The sequence below is a fragment of the Penicillium alfredii genome (genome assembly GCF_028826965.1).
Source record: "Penicillium alfredii strain IBT 34128 chromosome Unknown utg000012l_segment0_segment0, whole genome shotgun sequence".
NCBI classification, from domain to species: Eukaryota; Fungi; Ascomycota; class Eurotiomycetes; order Eurotiales; family Aspergillaceae; genus Penicillium; species Penicillium alfredii.
The window spans coordinates 707,591-725,579 of record NW_026622709.1 but is presented as its reverse complement, the minus strand read 5'-3'; the positions used below and the strand labels follow the sequence as shown (position 1 = coordinate 725,579).

Genomic DNA, 17,989 nt, shown 5'->3' with positions numbered 1-17,989 from the left:
CACAGCCAGCTGAGGAAGAATAACAAACCAAGAGCCGAAAATAAAAATAATTACGAATTGGCATGAAAATTGATTTTCAGACACAGCTCTCTATTATATGCTAGGTTTTTCACTCTCGTTTTACGCTCAACATGGTCCAAATGAATAGATTCATATTGATGGATGGTACCACACCTATTACACATACCTTCATAGCAAGAACCCCCATGACTCGGTCTCTGCCTCGAAATGTATTTCAAACTTAGCTTCGACCTTTCTCTGTGTATTTCATCCAATGAAATGCCAGCAGGTAGCAAAAAAGACCCCGTGTCGCGTCCTGCATCCCCGAGTCGAGCATATTCCTGACTGGGGGCCGCATGTTATCTTACGGGTCCGGGGCAGCCGATCCCCAGGTTAGCCACAAGATCGGACAAAATATGGGGTATACATCGAATGATGCATCATGGTATAAGGGGGTATCAGCGGGATATGGAGCTAGATGATGAGGCCCCATGCTATTCAGCGCACCCGAGACAGCAAACACACCGATCCCCTTGCTTTTGATTGCAACACTTGAACTACTTTTCTCATCTTGTATGCATGATGTTTGCAATGTTGAGTGACGAGCGAGCGAGTTGGAAGATCACTTCCAGGCTGGAAAAGGAGCCGCTGTTGATAGCAGTCAACTGCCTCGCTGGTCTTGCGATTTTCTTCTTTGGTGAGTTCACCACCATCTATCCTCATCAACGATTCCACTCCCCAACCGAAGTGGCTTTTGCTGATGAGCCACGCAGGATATGACCAAGGTATGATGGGCGGAGTCAACGACTCTCAGGCGTATGTGCACCGAATGGGACTGGGATACGAGAAGAACAGATCAATCACTGTAACCAACACTTTGTTGCAGGGAGGCATCGTCTCGGTTTACTATCTGGGGACTTTGGTAGGATGCTTCCTTGGTGGATATGTCAGTGATCAATCCGGACGCATCAAGTCGCTCGGGTTCGGTGCCGTCTGGGGGATAATCGGGGCGGCACTCCAGTGCACAGCAATGAACCCGACGTGGATGATCGTGTCTCGACTGATCAACGGTATCGGAACCGGAGTGTTGAATGCTACCGTTCCCGTCTATGGCTCCGAACTGGCCGACTACGAGAGTCGGGCCATGTTCATCGCCATGGAGTTCACGTTGAACATCGTCGGCGTGGTGGTGGCTTACTGGCTGGGATTTGGCCTTCGCTGCATCGACCATGGCACCTCTGAGTTCCAGTGGCGATTCCCTATTGCGTTCCAGATTGTTATGCTGCTTCTTCTCGTGATTGCATGCTGGGCCTTTCCCGAGTCCCCGCGTTGGCTCTGCATGATGGGCCGCCGGGAGGAAGCGCTTTACGTCCTCAAGCGCCTCCGCGGGTCTGAGAACGAAGCTGCTGCCATTCTAGAGATGAGAGAGATTGAGGCAATCGTTGAGCTTGAGACAGAATCAGGGGGAAACATCACTTATTTCCATATGTTGCTTGGTATTGGAAAGGAAGATTTGCACATTGCTCGGCGTGTGCAGCTGGTGATCTGGCTCCAGAATCTACAAAGCTGGACTGGGATCGCCGGCATCACCATGTATGCACCAAGTGGGTTGCCTTTGCTTCGATATTTCCTTTTTTCTTTCCCCGTCGGCGAAAAGTACTAATATACTTCTAGCAATATTCAAAATTGCCGGATTTGATACGCAGAAGACAATGTGGATTTCAGGACTGAACAACATTTTCTACGTTTTCGCAACCCTCCTTTGTGTCTTTACCCTCGACCGCATTGGCCGCCGTTGGACTCTCTGGTGGGGAGCGGCAGGACAAGCAATTGCCATGTTTGCCGCAGGAGGCCTCGCTCGTGGTGGATTGGACCATCCCGACAACCAAGGGCCATGGGGTATTGGTGCAACTTCTATGGTTTATCTGTACACCTTTGTCTTTGGTGCTACTTGGCTCACAGTCCCATGGCTGTACCCGGCGGAGATCTTCCCGCTTAAGGTGCGAGCCAAAGAAATGCATGGGGAGTTGTAGGCTGGAGCTTGGGCAATGGGTATGTCGTTCTTTTGCTCTCAGATCTCACCATCCTCTCTCTTTCAGCTCACCAAGGAATGTCTAACGTATGTCAGATCACTGACTCTGGCTCTGCCCTACATTTTCGGCTCTATCGGGGAGAATACCCTACACGTATTCGGTGCAGTCAATCTCATCAGTATCCCGATCGGTGAGTATTCCGTGATGATTCTTGATGGTCCTTTTTTTTTTTTTTTTTTTATTTTTATTCATTTTTATTTGGCTAACAAAAAGGGGACAGTCTGGGCCCTCTATCCTGAATCTAGCCGACGTACCCTCGAGGAAATGGATTTACTCTTTGCGGCTGACTCTCCCTGGGCTTGGACAGCCGAGTCAAACTTTAGGGCACTCATGGTAGAGAACCTGGATCTCGGTGCCACACGTCAGCGTGGCAGCACTGTCGAGACCGAGAAGGCGTGGAATGCTGAGACTGAGCATGAAGAAACGGTTTCGAGCTATTAGAAGATAAGCTCTACTGGTCAATGGCCCTTGTCTATATAACAAATCATAACAAATCAAGGGACTTTTTGAGGTCTACAATTTGAATTTACTTAGTAAAGAACAAAAGATGATATTAAAGAAAGATAAAAGACCTACGACTACGCTTTGCGTGGCCTTTGTATTCCCCCTAGTGAGCATAAATAGAATGAAAAAGAAATAAATAAATAAAAAGAAATCCGAGGTAGCTAGCATAGTAGAATTTGCTAGGGTTGTGCCTTAGAAGTTCAAAAAAATTAAATGAAATTTAAGTGTGCAAGTAGACCTTCGGAGTGATTATAATTGATGATGTACGGAAGACTTATTTCTGGTCAAAACATGATCAAATTTTGATCGAAGGAAAACTGTAGTTGTAGTCACATATATGGATCGAAGTGCATATTATAGCTTTGTGGCCCGGTCGATTTAATCGTTTAACAAACTACAACGGTTAGTATAAAGGTTTCCCTTTGATTTAACGTTCGAAAGCACTCACTGCCAATCACACCGTTCACTGGGATATCAATCGAGGTTGTGTAGCTGGCAGCTTCACTCAGAAGGTACACGTAGGCACCACCAAGTGCTTGCACCTCGGCCAACCGAGGAAATCCACCATAGTACTTGAGCTGCTGTTCCCAGTCCGGCTGTTGAGGCACCCAGTATGTCATGGCGGTCTTCACCAAACCTGGGGAGACGCTGTTGACACGAATACCATACTGAGCCCATTCCATTGCCAAGGTATGGGTCATATTGCGAATTCCGGCCTTGGATGCACCGTACGGAGTAGATGGGACGCGCTGGGAAACACCGTCAGCAAAGGGAGAAGATCAAAATCACGATATTTGGATTTATGAAATTCCACCTTATTGGGGCGGTAAGAGGCCATGGAGGCCGTGAAGACAACGGATCCCTTAATGCCGAGTTTCATAAATGCCCGGGCAGCAGCGCGAGCAGAGTAGAAAGCACCGAAGAGGTTGACGTTGAACAGGTTCTCGATCTCTTCCTTGGTAAAGTCGAGCGCAGCCTTATGGTGGGTACGTCCGGCATTTACCACCATTCCGTGCAGCGCACCGGCCTCCTCGATGATTTTGTCGATTGCTGCGGTGATGGTCGATTCCTCGGTTACATTGGCGTTTGTTGCGAAGAGCTGGCTGGGGAAGCGCTTGGAAACGGCGACGAAGTCCTCTCCGGTCTCCCCTATGTCAATAGAATAGACCTTGGCTGCACCATTGGAAAGGCAGCACTCGGCGATCCCCAGGCCGATTCCGCGGTTGGCCCCGGTAACTATGCGGGATGTGAGCCTAGCTGAGACTCTTTGTAAGTGCTGATGTACGTACTAGCAATAATCTTTCCACCCAAAGTGACTTGCGTCTGAGGGGTGATGTTCGCCTGGGGTGTAACTGATTCTTGAGAGACTGCAGAGGGAGCCATGATGATGAGAAGTGGACACGGACTGACTTGGAGATTTAGCAAATTGGGAAGACGAAATCTATTTTATAAACTACCGACGTAGAACCACCCCTCCTCCCCTCTCATAAATAAAAAGACAAGCAAAAAGGAGTCTATGCAAGCAAGCAATCCTCACCATGCCCCAGAACTCCGCACATCTCGAGTCGGTGGTTGTCCGAGGCGAAGACGTTGGAGAAGGGTGGGTCTGAGTCCTCGAGACGATACCAGCCGATCCACTCGTGTCTTCATTGGGACCGAGAGGGAGATACTGGAGATCGTTGAAGAACATCAAGACGAGGGGTGAGCTCCATCCAATAACCGAAAGAACTTCAAGGAGAGCACCAGACTGAGGTTCCTCACCTGTGTTTGAAACAGTAGGATTTTTGATTCCTCTAACTCTCAATTTTCCTCAGTTTCTTCTCTTTCTCCCTCTCATTGATTTATCGCGATGGCTGCTCTGCCCGCCTGGAACCTGCTCAAAGGCAAGACCGCGGCCATCACCGGTGGCACCACTGGAATCGGTCGTGCGATTGTTTTGGCATACATTACACAAGGATGCAATGTTGCCGTCAATCACTTGGGCCTTCCCCAGGATGAAGTGCATCGCCATAGTCTTCTCGATAGCGTGCAGGCAATCAAGAAACAGGGCATCAAAGCGGGTGATATCCTGGAACTACCCGGCGACGTGACAAACCCTGGAACAGGCACCGACCTGGTCAAAGAGGCCGTGTTTCAATGGGGCAAGCTGGACATCTTTGTTGCCAATGCGGGTGTGTTCAAGCAAGCCGAGTTCTTCAAGTCAGTTCATTTCAATTCGAATATCGAGATCGGGCACTTTCTTCGATATTTGCATTTCAACGAGCAAATGTGCTGATCTTCTACCTAGGATCGAGCCGTCTCTCCTCGACCACAGTGTCGATGTCAACGTCAAAGGCTGCTTCTATTCCTGTCAAGCCGCCGCTCGCCAGATGGTGAAGCAAGGCCATGGCGGTTCGATTATTGGCATTTCTTCCGTCAGTGCCCTGCTAGGTGGTGGTTTCCAGACCCATTACACCCCTACCAAGGCTGCTATTCTCTCCATGATGCAATCTATGGCGATTGCCCTGGGCAAAGATCAAATCCGATGCAACGCATTGATGCCCGGCACCATTGCCACCCAGCTGGCTGATCATGACATGAAGAATCCCACCAAGAAGGCCGCTCTCGAGGCGCGCATTCCCCTTGGTCGCATTGGTGACCCGCAGGATATGGCAGGCCCCGCAGTATTTTTGGCTTGCGAGGAGATGAGTCGCTATGTGAATGCGACGGGATTATTGGCTGATGGTGGAATGTTTAGTAAATTACAGTAATCGTGGGGTGATTGCTATCGTTTAGCATAGATATAGAAGCCTTTGAATTTACAAGAGAATTGCTTGACGAGAACTTCCTGTTTCTATGGAAGGTTCTAGCGGGCCAAAGCAAGATATTCTTTTGGACGTAAAACCTAAAAAGCTACTCTAGCATGCTGTTTAGAAATCATACAGATCTGGCCATTGACCTCTTGGTGAAAGTCGAGATATTCATATCGCAATATACAACTATCTCCTCTTCATGCCTTGCCTGCAGACCCACAGATCTCCATCCACCTGATGGTTAGACCTGCCACCTTCTGAATACCTTCCTCGATCAGCTGGGTATGCGGCATTTTGTCGACGTTTGCCCGAAGGTGCTCGTAATAATCATCTAACACCAACCGGTTCACATTGATCTTGGTGACCCCAGCAGCCACGCAGCGTTTCATCATCTCTGGCGCAAACCCATTGGTGCCGTGCAAGACCAGATGAATTCTGCCATTTGCCTGGACACGAACCTTTTCAAACCTAATCACATTGTTCTTTGTTTTAGTAAAAGTTGTCCCATCATCATCACCGCACCACTCAGACTCTCACCTTTCGAAATCCAGCTGTGGGCCGCGCGCGCCATATTCTCCGTGGACATTGCCAAAAGCAGGGGCCAGCACGTCAACACCGGTGTCGACAAACTCATCCACTTCCTCGGCCGTCGTCATGCATGCCTCCAGTCCGGCAGTATCCATCACCCCATCTTCGCCTCCTTCAATACGACCCGGCTCGGCCTCGGTAGCCTTGTGGCGCTCGTTGCAATATTTGACAAGCTCCCGGGTCTTCTTCAAGTTGACTTCTTTCTCATAGTGTGACATGTCGACCATGATACTGTCAAATGGCAGCTCTGCTGCTCGCTTGATGATCGCTTCTGACTGCGCGTGGTCGAGGTGGATGCTGATGGGCACGCTTGCGCGTTTGGCAGCGTCCGCAGCAGTCCGCACCAACAAGCCATCGGTGGCTTCGATGGCCCAGGGAAAGAATTGGATGATGAGTGGGGAGCGAGCTGTCTCTGCTGCTCGAACTAGGCCCAGCACTTGTTCGATGTTGTAAGCGATGGCGGCAATGACGCCGTAGCGGCCGGTTTCGGCGTCGCGGAGAATGCGTCTGTGGCTGTTGGAGTCTTTCCAGGACATTTTTGCGTGTAGAAAATAAAATGCTGCCGTGATAATTATTGTTAGGCTGTCTGGTCGCCCCGTTTAAAAGTAGTGAGCAGCGATGGGGCCGCCAGGAACCCCGAGACGAGGCGTATACAGGCTGCCCCACTGTTGCCTTTCCTTCGGCACTCGAATTGTTGAAGGTTTGCTTCGCCTGCACTCGTTTGTTTCATTGCTCCTCATATTCACTGCTTCTACGCGACTCTTTCACGACAGTTAACCCCCTGCGTTAGCACATTATAAACTCCTCTATTCAGCGCCAAGGCAATTCACCATGTCCACAAACCCTACCACCTCCTTCCAGGCTCATGACCAGCGTTTTTCAGCTATCCTCGGCACATCCCCGACAATAGAGCTCCTCGCAGAAAATGAAAAATACCCGTTCGCCCACGAAGCTGGAGTCTTCTTTCCCGACACCAACAAGCTCTACATCACCAGCAACAGATGTATAGGACCAGAAAAACAGCAGAAAGTGCACATTACATGCGTCGACCTAAGCAAAGAGCCAGTCACCAATGAGGAAATTTCTACGGAAATCCCCATGGCCAACGGAGGCATCAACTACGGCAGGGACCACGTTCTCTTCTGCGCACAGGGGTCCATGACCCAGCCAAGCGGATTATACCGCATGTCTACAGCCGCACCGCACAAGGCTGAACTATCGAAGGGCGAGTTCTTCGGTCAACAGTTTAACTCTGTCAATGACGTGGTGGTACACACGGACGGATCGATCTGGTTTACCGACCCTATTTATGGCTCTGAGCAGGGCTATCGGCCACCGCCATCTCTGCCGAACCAAGTGTACCGATGGCACCCGGATACAGGGAACATTCGCGCTATGGCAGATGGGTTTGGGAGACCGAATGGTATCTGTTTCTCGCCGGATGAAAAGACTGTCTACATCACCGATACAGATCGCGTGCATGGTGATGGGACTGTCGATGACCAGCGAGTGTCTTCGATGTAAGGATCAACCTTCTCCTATAATCACATTCAATCCATTGGTTGATTGAATCTAGTTACGCCTTTGATGTATCCACATACCACGGCGAGCCGTTCCTCACAAACCAGCGGCTCTTCGCCATGGCAGATAACGGCATCCCAGATGGGATCAAGTGTGACCTCGAAGGAAATGTATACAGCGGATGCGGTGATGGAATCAATGTCTGGTCCCCGGGTGGTGTTCTCTTGGGACGGATATTAATTGACGGTGGCGTTGCAAACTTTTGTTTTGGAAGAAACGGGGAGGTTTTTGCTCTGAATGAGCACCGGTTGTGGAGAGTGCAATTAGGGGAAGGCGTAAAGGGAGCATTGCTTGGGTTATAAACTTTGTTCTTCTCGCTAGATATACATATATAAAACACGGCTTTCAATCCTGGAAAGACTTCAATTCGACCGCATGGCCATCCTTGCGGCATTTGGGGCCTTTTTGGGCTCGTGGTTTGCCCAGAACTGCTGCAGCTCCGTGCCTAAAGATCGAACTGGCCAGCCAGTTCGCTCACGGCAGGACTCCAGCAGCTCCAATATAGCCTCTCGGGCATAACGCTCTTGAGTAAATAATCCCGCTACTTCTTGGTTAGCTTTGTTTCATAGATGGAGTCTCAGTAGTGCCCTCACCAATAAATAAGGCTTGTGATGACATCAAACTAGATGGGTTATCTTTCAGGGTCATAGCAATGCCGCAGATATCCTCCACGCAGCGCTTCATTGCATTATGTCGCTCGATAAATTGCTCCAAGCCTCCCAAGCTTGGCTCGTGAGCAAGCAGTAGAATGTAGGACGCATTATAAAATTGGACCGCCACGGCTACATGATTCCGTCAGTTTGTTTTCGAGCTATTAGTGGAATTGAAATCCTATGCATACCAAATGAAGGTGGGCGAATGTGAATTGGTCGGAAATAGGCGGGATTCTCGCGTGACCCAAAAGGCAAGGGGGAGAATTCAATAGTCAGATGTCGTTGCCAGTCATCCAGCATCTGGCGAAGACGAGCTGCCCCGTCAGTTCGGCGCCTGGTATTTTCTTCAGTTGCGACTTCGGCGCAGTAGCTGACCACTTTGGCAGTGATATAAATTGAACGGCTAGCGAGCTCGTGCGGCGTTAACACAGAAAGGGGATTCTGTGGAACCCAAAATGTAAGGGTCTTGCGTTTCTCGCGGAAGGCTGCCCAGATATCCTGGCAAAGCCATGCCCACCACACGGCCGAGTGCAGTCCACCGGACTCTCCATGAATCGTCTGAGATCTTTGGATCAAGAATACCCCCTCAAGATGTCTTTCCCAGTCATTGGTTGAATTGTCGAGCATCTCGTAAGCGGAAATTATCAGTGTCGTTGCAAGCAGATCCAGACTGGTCTTGTAGCCGGAGTACTGCATGGCTCTTTGCACGTAGTGGAGAGTTTGGTAGTAATATTGGAGAGCCGCCTCCTCTTTACTAGGAATATTTTGATTATCCAGACGGGGATTCAGGGCCAGATGTCGAGATGCAAGAGCCAGTATAGCATTCATCAGCCCAGCATTGTATATCTGCATATCCGGTTAGTATTCGACAGGAGCCTTTCTATGATAAGGAATCAGCTTACAGCCAAGTGTGCAACTAAGGTAGAAAACTGGCTCGTTGGATCAAAAAGATCGATCTGCAAAGGGAAGTTATAAGCCAAGTATGACCAAGTCACGAGTGTGGTAGTAGTAACTCACCCATGGGCTCACTTGGTGTATGAAATGCTCAAATAATGTCTCCTCTGTTGAGAGAATCTCTATTGGCTCCCGTGACTGCCAAATCTGCGCCTCCCCTAGGGCACTGCCTCCTGAAGCACCGGTATGTGTCTGGTCATGACTTGCGTCACTGGCAGGAGGGCTATCCAATACCTGGGTCGCGCATTGTAATGAGCTAGCCTTGGTCAGACCATCAGCACCAGGGCGGCCAAGCGAGAGGCTTTGGTTCGCCCAGCAATTGGGGATGGTCGACAGATGTGAATTGTCCCTAGCAGCATCACTCGCTAGAAGCCCGAACCATTGCACTGCCGCAAAAGATGCATTAGATGGCGATAGAGAGCTATACTGCAATGCTACCGGGCTCTGACTCGACCCCAGGTGGCTCTCTGGTAGATGTTCAAGTAGTGCAGGTGGAGCAGGGTTAGCATCTGCCTCCGAAACATTCCAGGTCAGGTCAGTGGCTTCATGGGACTCGTAGGGCGTGGGATTCGGATCCGCGCCAATTGATAAATCATCATTATTCTGGGCTGGAGTCGTTGTTTGCGGCGTCGCTGGCACGGGGACATGTTCGGTAGTGGTCCTTTCCGGGGTCGGGACGTTGACACTGCGACTGGGGTTGCCATATTCGCAGAAGTTGTCCTTTTTAGCACAAGCACCGCATATAGGCTTGGTCTCGTCACACTTCAAATGCCGCTTCCGACATGTTATGCTGCATTGATGACATTAGGCAATGAATGCATAACACCATCCGCGCGTCAGGAACTCACCATCCGTTTGTCGTCCGCAGGCCGCGGCCGCGGGATTTTCGTATGCGTGGCCGTCTGTACGGTGTGCGCGAATTCATCCTTCCGGTGCCATGAGACCATGTGTAGTCTACATTTTCGTGGTCAAGAGCCGATTCCGTTCTTGCTCTTCTTGCTGCTACTGTCGTCGTCCCCGTCTCGAGACACACGCAGACCACGTGATACCTCCGCGCTATATCCCCGCACTCGGAAACAGACCTTTCAAGCTTGCGTTAGTTGCCTCGGATATATGCCGACATTTCATGCCATTGATGGCAACCGTCTCGTAGCTCGACATGGCATCTTTGCGAGGAGGAGCGTGACACGTGGAACTAACTCAGCTACCAGTATCTATCACGCCGTCTATTTTTTTTTAAGCGTCAGTGTGATAATGCCCCCTGACAGTTAGAATAGAAATAAGCAACTAAAGGGAGAATAGAGACACACTCCAGCCTGGACCAATGCTCATTCATGTTGGCATGTGTCTCCCGAGTCAATTGAAGACCGACTTATTTGAAAACTTAGCACGGAAATTGAGGTCATGTAACAAATTGAAGGGACAGGCTACCTAACAGAATGCAGTTCGACAGTCAAGAATACTTGAACGACCTGTTAGCTCCCCGGAATTCCAAATGAGCCGACGTCACTTTGCTCATATCGAGTCCAGGGTTTTCAGACTCTCGAACCACAAGACGCCAGGTAGTAAAAGGCCCGATAGCTGCAATGGAACTTGACTCGCGGGATCGTCCTCCAGTCCAGGAGTCTCGCAAAGCATTCTGTCGGCTGAGTTTTGCCCGGGAGGTGAGATCCTTCTCGCTTTTCACGAGAGCCGCATCGTATTCAAAGGGAATGCTGACCATGTCGTGGGAGAATTCGAAACGATGACGGTCCTCATCCTCAAACACATCTTGCCCCATGTGATCCATATGGACCAGAACCCGCTGGCGTCCGAGTCCATCCGGATGCACCGATGCACCGACAAGCCAGAGCCGAACTTCATCCACGCGAACGTCTGCCCGGCCTTTGCCAAAAGGCATCACACCGGGGGCTAGGGTAATGTAAACCTTGTAAACCTTCTCTGAGCTACCGGGCTTTTCGTGGCCGGTCGTCAGTGTCACTCGCTCGGATTCGGACAGATCGTAGAACAACCCCTGTTGCTCGTCCACGCTCGGCCATATTGAGCGGACATTGCCTGCGTACCGAGTGAGGGTATCTTCAAAGGCCTTTTCCAGATTCGCCCGATCAAGTTCTAGCTTTTGGGCGGTTTGAAGAGGACCTGGCTGCGATTTCTCAATGTCCTCTTTGAGACCCCAGAACTTCACTGCCCGGCGTGCAAAGTTGAGCCGTTGCATGGCTTGGAGCTGGAAGTCGTCTCTGGTCTTTCGAAGCCAGAATGACACCGCTGGGATGGTAGGGTCCAGTTCTAGTTTTTTTATCGCCCAGGCTGCTGGCTTGCGTGCGAGCGTACTCCTCGTTATGGAGTGCTTCGAAGAGCAGATGGATAAAGGAGTTGTATTCCACAACCGCCTCGTTTCGGAGCAGTACTGTTGCGATGTACGCATCCAAGACTCCTTTAACTTTTGACCGAACCTTTTCTGGGAAAGCAGTTGTGAATTTCTCCATGAGTTTGTCAATGTCGGCTGCCTTCGCCATCACCTTCAGGGCTTTCGGGTCGTCCATTTCAACCGTATTGTTCTTGGCGGTTTTCAGTGCACTCTCCAGTGATTCCAGGTCGCCGGTACAGTCAGTGATTTGCTCTATGATATATTCCTTCTTGACCAACTCGCCATCCTTGTCTTTGAAATGGGAACTTGCTTCTTTGTACAAGTCGTAAAGCTTTTGCAGAGAGTCCAGGTCTTTTTTCACGGAGGTCAATGTAGAAAACGCATTGAGAAGATCCAAGTTGCATATCAATTGAAGCCGCATCACCTCATCCTTGACGTTTTGGCGCTTCTCTTTTACTTCAGCTGTAAGCGCAGTGATCTTTTCGGCTGTTTGAGAGAGTGGACCATTGTTCCCTGTGAGTAGGGCAACTTTGGTCCGCGCCTCTTGGGCTGCATCGTTCATCTTTTTGATGCCGTCATCGATGACATCTTCTGCGCCAGCCTCTTCTTTAAGTGCTGTTTTGTATCGTGACTCTAGCTCTTCAACTGCTTTGAGCACCTTTAAATCGTCCTTGAGAGTTCGGGCATAGTGGTCAAAGGACAACCGGGGAACCCAATTATGACCATGTCCAATTATGTCTTGGCCCAACATCAATCGACTCAGTCGGGTTTGGGCCTGTCCATGCATGGATTTCAGTTGACCAACTGAATTCCGAGTCACTTTGAGGGTCTTTTCAAAGCCAGAAATGGCTGTCCAAAACCCAGAGTCATTGGTTTCTCCAGACTTTCCCAGTGTCTTGACCACATTCAATCGTCTGATCAAACGCTCGTATTGCTTGACTGCTGGGGACCGAGATTTCCATTTCTGACTGAAAAGCTGGCTGTTGGTCTTGTTGAGGAGCATCTGGCATTGCTCGGGGAAAACATATGCCTGGGAAACTTCAATGTCTCCCTTGGATCCGTTCAATTCCAAAAGTTTCAGCTTCGTCTCCCCTTCTATCCCCTTTTCCCCCTTTGGACCGGACTGGAGACCGGGCCCACTGTGTCCTCCCATTCCACTCGTTCCTATTCAGGTGTTAATATCACGACAAATCCGAACAATAAATGGCACTTGCACTGACCACCTCTATTGTTCTTCAACTTGGGATCCAGGGCGTTCTGGATAGATCGCTTTTCTGCTTTCACTGAATCCCATATATTGTCGAGCACCCCATGAAGTTGGGATTCTGCTGTGGGCGACAAGACTGCCATTTTTTTTTCGACCTCAAGCCCGTTGACGGGATCTGAAGCTTTGCTGAGGCCTGATACAGCATTTTTCAAATCTTCAAGAATGGCCTGGGTCAGGTTCGGAGCGCCTGCCACGGACTTCAAACTTTTCTTGATCTGACCCAATAACTGGGAAACAGAGCCCTCGACGTTTTCTGAGTGATCCTCCTTAGCTTTACCGTGGAGGACTTGGTCCAAATTGCGTAATGTGAGCGCCAGGGATTGATAAAGGACCAGGGTCTCCCTCTGCTGCGTCGTGAAAAAGCCAGCAACGGCATCTGGCACTGCGGGCTCAACTAGGCTTGCGATTTTCATTGGCCAAGGCTGCTTATCAACCTGTCGAAGGGCGAGAATCGCTTCGACTGATGTAGTCCCAACGAGGACCTCGATCAACCCTGGTGTGGTTTGTCAACATTCGCATCTCCAAAACATTGCAAGAGCTTTCTTACCTCCTTTACCACCGTTCCCTCCCTGTCCTCCAGTCTTTTCCAAAGCACTTGTATCACCACCCCGTCCTCCACCACCACCCCAAGCATGGATCTCAAGGTTGTTCAAGTCATTTTTGGGAAAGTCTTGGACAAATCTCCACACACTCCCGGCATCCTTACCCGCATGTCCAGCTCCACCATTTGCATCTATCTTTTGATCTCCTACTTCTCCATCCTTGCCGGAAACATCCAGCTTGACGGGCGCTGGAACGATGATCTTGTTGCAGAACAGACCAATCTCCTTGCCGGGGAGTGAAAGGTCTGTGGTGATTTCCACGGTCTCCGCATAGACAAGACAGGTCGTCGTGGAGAAGTTGAAATTTTTCCCAATTTCGAATTTTTCGGTCGTGTCTAGAATGAGAGTGGTATTCTCCTTTCTGAACACGAAGTGTTCATCGTTTGGGTATGGTTTCTCGGTTGGCATTTTGACTGTGGAGACTGAGGTAACAAGAGAAACTGTCTCGATGAAGGTCAAGCCTCCTGTATTGCGATTTGAGGGCACCGATAGTGTTACCCTCAACTACGATGTTGCAGGGGGAACAACTCAGATTGATGACGGCAAGGTGAAGCCATTGCCAGCTGGACTCTCTATACAGCTCACAACAAGGCTCAGCAATGTCTCTGGCACGGTCGATAGCGCAAACCAATTCACCGAGGACAAAGATAGTAATGGCCGGCCCGCAAGCATCAAGCCTCCAAAATACAAAGTGGTTCTCAACCCAGCACAGAGACAGGCAGCTCAATGCGTGTTCATCGACATGACAAATGTCACTGCAAGTGTGAAGCCACAGCCAGGGAGCACCCAAATGGCAGAAAGAGAGGCCAAGGCATTGAATGCGACCTGCGACCAGATCCGGTTCTACTTCCAAAACGCAAAAGAAACCAAGTACTACTTGGCGGGCGTGTCCAACGCCTATGCGTCGGAGAAGGACGCGCATGTCCTGCGGCCTGTGTCGTTTAACTTTTCGATTGTGGGTGCTGAGACGAACGAAGCAGCTTTGTGTATGTGGATCGAGGTCAGTGGTGGTGCCCGAAACGGCGCAGAACAATCAGGGGCATCGTCGGTCACATTCCATCCAAAAGAGCATGATCGCAACCCATTGCCCGTTGGCAGTACCGCCAGTGTTATCCTCAGTCACGATATCATCTGGAGTCAGTTTCTGAAGGTGCGTCTGCTATTCTGCACACAGTGTGCCCTGGTGTAATCGAACTGATTCCCTTGGAACATAGCCAAACCTCGATAAAATCTTCCTCGAGCTGAAGGCTGATACTCATACGAAAACTGGTGAGAGACTTGAGAAATCCCTGCCAACATTCTAACAGACTTCTAATACTATACTAGATGCCTTCAAGGCAAACGGCCAATTGAATGCGGCAAAATATAAAAGAGAGGCGGTGAATGATGTAGACATGTCAGATATGCGAGTATCTCGAACTAAGCATTGCGATGAGATCTCGTTCTCGCCCAAGGAGCCCGCGTCAAACATCAGCATCCACCGCGGCATTGCCAAATCAACGGACACGGCTGCAACAATTGCTTATCAAAGCCCGGAGCAAACAGTCGCGTGGGGCTGGAGTGTCACGTACAACTTTGTTGAAAATGGCAGCAGCGCAGGTGGAGGCACTGTTTATTTGACATATTCCTGGGGAGCCAAGGGGCACTGGACGAGCAGTGCTGAGGGGAAGCACCCTAACTCCATCTCACTGAGTTGGGAAGGTGATCCTCATTGGACGATCAAAGGGAGGGCGAAAGAAAGGGACGGTTGGTCCAAGTTCCTTCAGGGGATGAAGGGAGTTTCGGCAGTCGACGCTGTGCCTCCTAGTCTGGTGAAACAGGATATCCCAGCACCTACGGTGGATCTGCACATGAACTCGCTGGACTATTTCTTGACAACGAATCTCCTTTGTCCAGGAAAGCATACATTCAAAGCTCATGCTGTTGGGAAGGATGATAGTAGAGGGCTTGCTGTCCCTCATGATTTGATTTTGACCGGGGATATTGATACCAGCATTTCCAAGTAGATTAATTAGACCCTCTTGAACACAGCCTCATATTTTACTATTTCCCACTATGCACATGAAAAGCCAACAGGCTATGTAGATAACCTTTCTTTCGGATGTAATATGCACTTCTCTCTTTAGCTCAAAATGCAGCAGCAATGAAATAGGAGACTAACCATAATAGCAAGTGCTTTTCTAGCCTTGAGAACGAGGCTTGGGGTATTATATCACAGGCACTTTCATGAAGACATTATACCCATTCATTCATCCATTCAAAGCCCAAGCTTGGTCTTCCGCTGCAAGCATACCCAGGTACCATAGTCCCAAAAGTACAGATAAATTGCCCATCCCTATTTGCGTTGAGTCGTTTGACAGCAACAAGCTCAGTATCCGTAAGTACGAGTCCATGTGGAGCACCATGCTGATTCATGTATAGTTCACTTGTCTCAGGGAGCACTAGGGGAAGCTGGGGAGAGCAAAACTGCTGAGGAAAGGGAGCAGAAGAGAGAGAGAATCAAATTGTCTATCTATACAGGCGAAAGTTCACGTTGCAAGAGTTCAGGTTCGAGCTCCTCGAAGCCAGTGCGAAGGGCACGTCGAATTCGGGGTAACACCATCTCCCCGAACCGCAAATGCAATGTGGGCTCATCTCTTATTCCATCTGGAGGGGATCGAAAGGAGTCGGGCTGGATTGTTTTGCATTTGATGGCCAGCGCTATGCAATGAAAGTTGTGAGATACTGAAATACCATCATATCTTGTATTAAACTAAGTATCCCTCCCAGTTTCACGATAATGGAGATGAAGGCATTACCCGGAAATGCCGCGATCTGAACCGATTCCGCTGTGAAGTCAACGCGTATAGCCAACTCCTATCACCTGGTGCATGCGACAGTGACTACGTTCCATATTGCTATGGCTATATTGACCGTCTCAATCCGGCACTTTTTTCACCGCATCTCAATCATTTTGCAAGCGACAAATCCCACCCGCAGGCCATTGTCCTCGAGTTCTTGGCAAATACAGAACCGTTGAACTATATCAATTACTCCATAGACCGCTTCGTCAAGGTATTAAGAGGTATTCAGGAGATTCATCGGGGCCTTGTCCTTCACGTTGATGCCTATCCAAAAAAAAATATCCTTATTGTTCCTGGTGAACCAGAGCGGCTGGTCTGGATCGATTTTGATGCTGCGAAGACCTTTTCGGAAATGGAGGACATGTCCCCTAAGACAGAGAGTCTTTCACCGAAGAAATGCTGCTTGCAGCCTGCAAGATCTTTTAGTACGTTGAATCTTGCAATCATTCCTTCCAGTATCATCACTGACTGCTGCTTTAGGAGAGGGACCAAAAAGAAGGACTTCCGCCAAATACGAAGCACTATTAAATGTACTAGTACTAGCTACACAGCTGTCACTTGAAATGGAATCGGAAAAAATCATGGCAAAGTTGATGTGATTAGTGAACTGCAGAGGATTTAGTCTATAATATGGTAAAAGATCAAGGAAGAGTAAAAAGTAAATAATTGAGTTAAAGTCAAGGTTAACTAGGTTTTGTAAGGGGGACGTCTTAAATCTCTCTATAGTTAAAGGTTAAAAAGACACAGAAAAGCCCAAACAATGAAAAGAGTAAAAGCTTTGTGCACCCTGCTTTCACTCGAAAAGAGGAAGATCGTGCCCCGGGAAATCCTGGAGTTTCGAATTAAGTTCCTCCATTGACAGACGCTTGGATCGTGCACAGCCAGTTTCACTGACGATAGTTAGAAATTCGTCATGTCCTTTGAGATTAAGCTCATTTTCTAGGGCTTGTTTCAAATTTGTTGGGTCTTCAGTTTCGTGTCTGGAAATGAGTCGTGTCACCATTGCTCTTTTTGGTTTCGTTTGTATCAGTCGAGGCGAAGCAGCAAATACAAGCGAGATCCCAACTTTTCTAACATCATTTAAGAACATAGTTTCTTTCATATTCTCTAATAAGAATTAGAAGAGGTAGGTCTATTGTAGCTTGTAATGCAAGTGATTATAAATGATTAAGGTCTTACCTGGCTTCCGTCCGAAATCGTATGCATGATCCCAGTCAATAATCTTCCACTCATCCCGGTGGAAGACCTTCATCAAATTCCCAGGGTTGGCATCACGATGGGCAATTCCTTTTTCATGGGCATAGGCCAATCCCTTCACCCATTGTTGCATCATGATCAGACGATTGAAGGGTTTGGTGGCATACTCCTGTAGCATGCCCATCGCACTCTTATCCAGTTTCTCCGTCACGACAAGCGATCCCTCGAAGCAAGGACCAAGTGGGAGCTTCAGAGCCTTGTACACCTCAGGCACAGCACCACTCGCTTTGAGTTTTTCCATGATAAGCGCGCCATCATATGGAAACTCGTGCTCCGAATATTTTGCGGCAAGATCGTGCTGGACTCGTTCGTTTTCAAGGAGATGGCTTGCTGTGTTTGTGTTAACTGCTCGCGGTCGGCTAAAATCAAACAGCGAGGCTTGAAATATCTGGTTATTTGCTCCGCGCCCGATTTCTTTGCCAGTTGTAACGATTCCACTTGGCAATTGATTGACGCTTGCACCAAATCCGTAAATCTGGTTCCCAGT

At 49.2% G+C, this 17,989-nt stretch overlaps 10 protein-coding genes across 10 annotated transcripts; 5 read left to right on the top strand and 5 right to left on the bottom strand.

Moving 5' to 3' along the window:
- Positions 1-582: 582 nt before the first annotated feature.
- On the top strand, positions 583-2,534 carry NUU61_009802 (uncharacterized protein; the record flags this gene model as incomplete). The annotated part of the gene is made up of 5 exons (XM_056660327.1): positions 583-697; positions 774-1,604; positions 1,675-2,029; positions 2,129-2,223; positions 2,314-2,534. 5 exons carry the CDS (start codon positions 583-585, stop codon positions 2,532-2,534), a joined length of 1,617 nt encoding a protein of 538 aa, XP_056506825.1.
- A 449-nt stretch (positions 2,535-2,983) lies between these two features.
- Positions 2,984-3,980, bottom strand: NUU61_009801 (uncharacterized protein; the record flags this gene model as incomplete). Its single annotated transcript, XM_056660326.1, has 4 exons — positions 2,984-2,991; positions 3,046-3,346; positions 3,412-3,833; positions 3,887-3,980. The coding sequence occupies 4 exons, from the start codon at positions 3,978-3,980 to the stop codon at positions 2,984-2,986; spliced, it is 825 nt and encodes a 274-aa protein (XP_056506824.1).
- A 466-nt stretch (positions 3,981-4,446) lies between these two features.
- On the top strand, positions 4,447-5,347 carry NUU61_009800 (SDR family NAD(P)-dependent oxidoreductase; the record flags this gene model as incomplete). The annotated part of the gene is made up of 2 exons (XM_056660325.1): positions 4,447-4,796; positions 4,885-5,347. The coding sequence occupies 2 exons, from the start codon at positions 4,447-4,449 to the stop codon at positions 5,345-5,347; spliced, it is 813 nt and encodes a 270-aa protein (XP_056506823.1).
- Positions 5,348-5,586: 239 nt separating this feature from the next.
- On the bottom strand, positions 5,587-6,513 carry NUU61_009799 (class II fructose-bisphosphate aldolase; the record flags this gene model as incomplete). The annotated part of the gene is made up of 2 exons (XM_056660324.1): positions 5,587-5,857; positions 5,927-6,513. The coding sequence occupies 2 exons, from the start codon at positions 6,511-6,513 to the stop codon at positions 5,587-5,589; spliced, it is 858 nt and encodes a 285-aa protein (XP_056506822.1).
- Positions 6,514-6,808: 295 nt separating this feature from the next.
- NUU61_009798 (SMP-30/gluconolactonase/LRE family protein) lies at positions 6,809-7,860 on the top strand (the record flags this gene model as incomplete). Its single annotated transcript, XM_056660323.1, has 2 exons — positions 6,809-7,497; positions 7,554-7,860. The coding sequence occupies 2 exons, from the start codon at positions 6,809-6,811 to the stop codon at positions 7,858-7,860; spliced, it is 996 nt and encodes a 331-aa protein (XP_056506821.1).
- A 60-nt stretch (positions 7,861-7,920) lies between these two features.
- On the bottom strand, positions 7,921-10,117 carry NUU61_009797 (Zn(II)2Cys6 transcription factor; the record flags this gene model as incomplete). The annotated part of the gene is made up of 6 exons (XM_056660322.1): positions 7,921-8,099; positions 8,152-8,340; positions 8,400-9,057; positions 9,114-9,167; positions 9,229-9,955; positions 10,014-10,117. Coding segments are annotated over 6 exons (1,911 nt in total), but the record flags the coding sequence as incomplete, so codon positions are not given.
- Positions 10,118-10,618: 501 nt separating this feature from the next.
- On the bottom strand, positions 10,619-13,810 carry NUU61_009796 (uncharacterized protein; the record flags this gene model as incomplete). Its single annotated transcript, XM_056660321.1, has 4 exons — positions 10,619-11,402; positions 11,497-12,697; positions 12,754-13,293; positions 13,348-13,810. The coding sequence occupies 4 exons, from the start codon at positions 13,808-13,810 to the stop codon at positions 10,619-10,621; spliced, it is 2,988 nt and encodes a 995-aa protein (XP_056506819.1).
- Positions 13,811-13,850: 40 nt separating this feature from the next.
- On the top strand, positions 13,851-14,591 carry NUU61_009795 (uncharacterized protein; the record flags this gene model as incomplete). Its single annotated transcript, XM_056660320.1, has 1 exon — positions 13,851-14,591. One exon carries the CDS (start codon positions 13,851-13,853, stop codon positions 14,589-14,591), a length of 741 nt encoding a protein of 246 aa, XP_056506818.1.
- Positions 14,592-14,805: 214 nt separating this feature from the next.
- On the top strand, positions 14,806-15,408 carry NUU61_009794 (uncharacterized protein; the record flags this gene model as incomplete). Its single annotated transcript, XM_056660319.1, has 1 exon — positions 14,806-15,408. The coding sequence occupies one exon, from the start codon at positions 14,806-14,808 to the stop codon at positions 15,406-15,408; it is 603 nt and encodes a 200-aa protein (XP_056506817.1).
- A 1,969-nt stretch (positions 15,409-17,377) lies between these two features.
- NUU61_009793 (kinase-like domain-containing protein) lies at positions 17,378-17,743 on the bottom strand (the record flags this gene model as incomplete). The annotated part of the gene is made up of 1 exon (XM_056660318.1): positions 17,378-17,743. The coding sequence occupies one exon, from the start codon at positions 17,741-17,743 to the stop codon at positions 17,378-17,380; it is 366 nt and encodes a 121-aa protein (XP_056506816.1).
- Between the last annotated feature and the right edge of the window lie 246 nt (positions 17,744-17,989).